A 2782-nucleotide genomic window follows, 5' to 3' on the forward strand; every position below is an offset into this window, starting at 1 on the left:
AATGCTTCTTGTCGGACATGGGGAATGGAGTTTTGTCTCCGAGGGAATTTGACTAATGCATATGATATCGATTATATTTGATAAGTCACTCATGTCTGTCACACAATCCTTGCACATCAATTATATTCAAGAACCACGACATTTGCGCCGATGATGAGATATTGGAATCGAAAGTACTGGATGAAAGGATCCATTTATACTGTTTGCTTTCCCGATGATAATGGATTTAACTGATTATTTATGTCGATTATGCGTATTTGCATTCTTTTCATTAATTAAAACGCTAATTAATCGCTTACTCTTAGTACTGACTATAAAACCCGGTCCACAATTTGAAATTTGGGACATTCGTATTGGTGTAGGCAACATAAGCACTAAGGGCATTCAGTTAGAAAAGAATGTGATATACAAGATGCTATTTAAAATTTTTTTCTATACCATATGGATGGCTGCATTTTTGCTTGACGCTTCTCATTCGTCAAGAACTGACAGCATCGCAGAACTCGAAAAGGTCTTGTTAACAAACTATTCGACGAAGTTCAGGCCAGGTTTGGACAATACTGGACCGTTAATAGTCAATATGTCAGCAAATTTGGTACACTTGAACGAAATCGATGCAGTCAAAGGCACAATATCTGTAGTAATGTTTTTCGAAGTAACCTGGGTAGATGAGAGACTTACGTGGGACCCTATCCAATACGACAATATTTCCCTCTTGCTTCTACCATCAGATGACATATGGGTTCCTCCGCTACTTCTAACCAATCCAACGGAGAGGATTACGTTTCTTACAGGGACTCATCTAAAAGTGACCTTGTTTCCTGATGGAAAAATTAAATATCTTCCCGGGGAAATTATTGGCGCTTCTTGTTTTATCAATATTACAATGTTCCCTTTCGATACACAGGAATGCTTCATCCAATTTATACCTTGGGGATACACGGTTGCTGACATCAACGTTATTACAGATCCGATCCCAGTAAGGACGGAGTTCTATTCTCAGAATGGAGAATGGGAATATATCAGATCTACCAACGTTCACGGATGTCATTCAACTCTTCCATTCGTTTATTTCGGACTATACTTCAAGAGAAGACATCAATATTTTGTGATCAACCTTGTTGTACCCATTGTGATTGTTGACGTATTAAATATCATGGTATTTTTACTGCCTTGCGAGTCTGGAGAAAGAATTTCCTTCAGCATCACCGTCCTTCTTTCCTATGTCGTATTCCTTACCATGTTTTCAAACTTTATTCCAAGAAATGCTTTAGCAATGTCCTTTATGAGTTATTATCTTCTTCATGTTCTTATCGGAAGTTTCATGATTACAGTAGCCAACATCGTCAGCATCCGAGTGTACAATGCAAAAAGGTCAGTCCCAACATGGATGAAATGTATTTTCTGCGGACGTTCCAAAAAAAGGATTGCAGTATCGGCTACTGGTCCAATGAATGACTCAGTCGATTTCAAGATGGAAACTGGGAAATATAAACATGATAGTTACTGTCACAATCGCGTCGGCGATGAAGTGACCTGGATGACGATATCTTCTGTTTTGGACAAAATATTTATTTGCCTTTGTGTCATTTATAATGTCATTCTTAATGCATACTATTTTAATCAGATAGTTGATTGATTAAAAGTGACACAGAGATCCAACTAGAATAATGTATACATGTAGAGAAACTCTAGAAATCCGAAGGTATACGTATGTACGTAATGTTGGACACTTCTGTGGTATGCAAGGAACAGTTATACTATCAAAGAATATTATTGTACCCTTTTCTTACGAAGTAAAATATCAGTATATATGGCAAGAATCTATTCATGCTCCGTTTCCGCTTCCTGTGGTTGCATAACGGGGAGGTTGGAGGTGTTCGGCGGATAGAAGAAAGAAGTTTTAAAGAAACATGCCTTCTCTAAAAGGAAACTAAGAACAATTTGCTTAAAGGAGATTGAGCTTGTTAACTCCACAAAACATCCTTCTTCAGTCAAGCATTGATTTTTGTAGTGTCTTGGATAATATATATGACACTTTATCAGCCTAAAATTGATTTCAGCATTTTTTATTATAAATTGTTGTACCAAAAATTAGGGGCGATTCATTGATAATTTTCATACATTCTACTTTGCATTAGTTTCTTTTTCAGATTCAGAATGTCAAAACATAGTGAAATTAAGATTGCGGTCAATACATTATTCGTCAAAGGATTGCGGTAAAGAAATTTCTTTGTATAATTATAGAGTTGAAAGAAAGTCAAGTTTAGAAGAACAAAGAGCTTTCTTCGTCTATAAATAAAGTATGAATAAGCGATAGCATGTAAACCTCAAGATGTTAATGTCTGTGGTAGTCAAAGACTATTTACAGCTGTCGCCGATGAGTATGAAATCGTTTTAATGAACAGCAATGTGTTATCCAAATGATTGAAGTAATTTTGATCTGCATACGTTAGAGCAGTTGTTAATGGGGTCTTCAATAGTTTATTCTGTAGCAGGGGTGCGCAACCCCTGGCCCGCGAGCCGGATCCGGCCTCCGAACGTGCTCTGTCCGGCCCTCAGGGAAATTAGTGTTTGGGGCCCTCGAGTGGTCTTATAAAATGCAATCCGGCCATTGGCCGAAACAGTTTGTGCACCTCTGCTCTGTAACAACCTCTGTCTGTTTTATTGCAGTGCTGTATGTATCTGATTTTGACCAATTACACCAGACACTCTTTATCGCTTGTGGCTCAGTTCACTAGGCACTACTGCATAAAGAGCCGTACAGTTTCAAGTGTGTAGC

General features: G+C 37.9%; 1 protein-coding gene across 1 annotated transcript; it reads left to right on the forward strand.

Annotated features, from left to right (window-relative positions):
• Positions 1-414: 414 nt before the first annotated feature.
• On the forward strand, positions 415-2172 carry LOC149795103 (neuronal acetylcholine receptor subunit alpha-2-like). Its single transcript, XM_089963754.1, has one exon. The coding sequence runs from the start codon at positions 446-448 to the stop codon at positions 1637-1639; it is 1194 nt and encodes a 397-aa protein (XP_089819880.1). The 5' UTR covers positions 415-445; the 3' UTR covers positions 1640-2172.
• The last annotated feature ends 610 nt before the right edge of the window (positions 2173-2782 follow it).

This window comes from Sinohyriopsis cumingii, chromosome 7 (assembly GCF_028554795.1).
Source record: "Sinohyriopsis cumingii isolate HCF-2022 chromosome 7, ASM2855479v2, whole genome shotgun sequence".
Lineage (NCBI taxonomy): Eukaryota > Metazoa > Mollusca > Bivalvia > Unionida > Unionidae > Sinohyriopsis > Sinohyriopsis cumingii.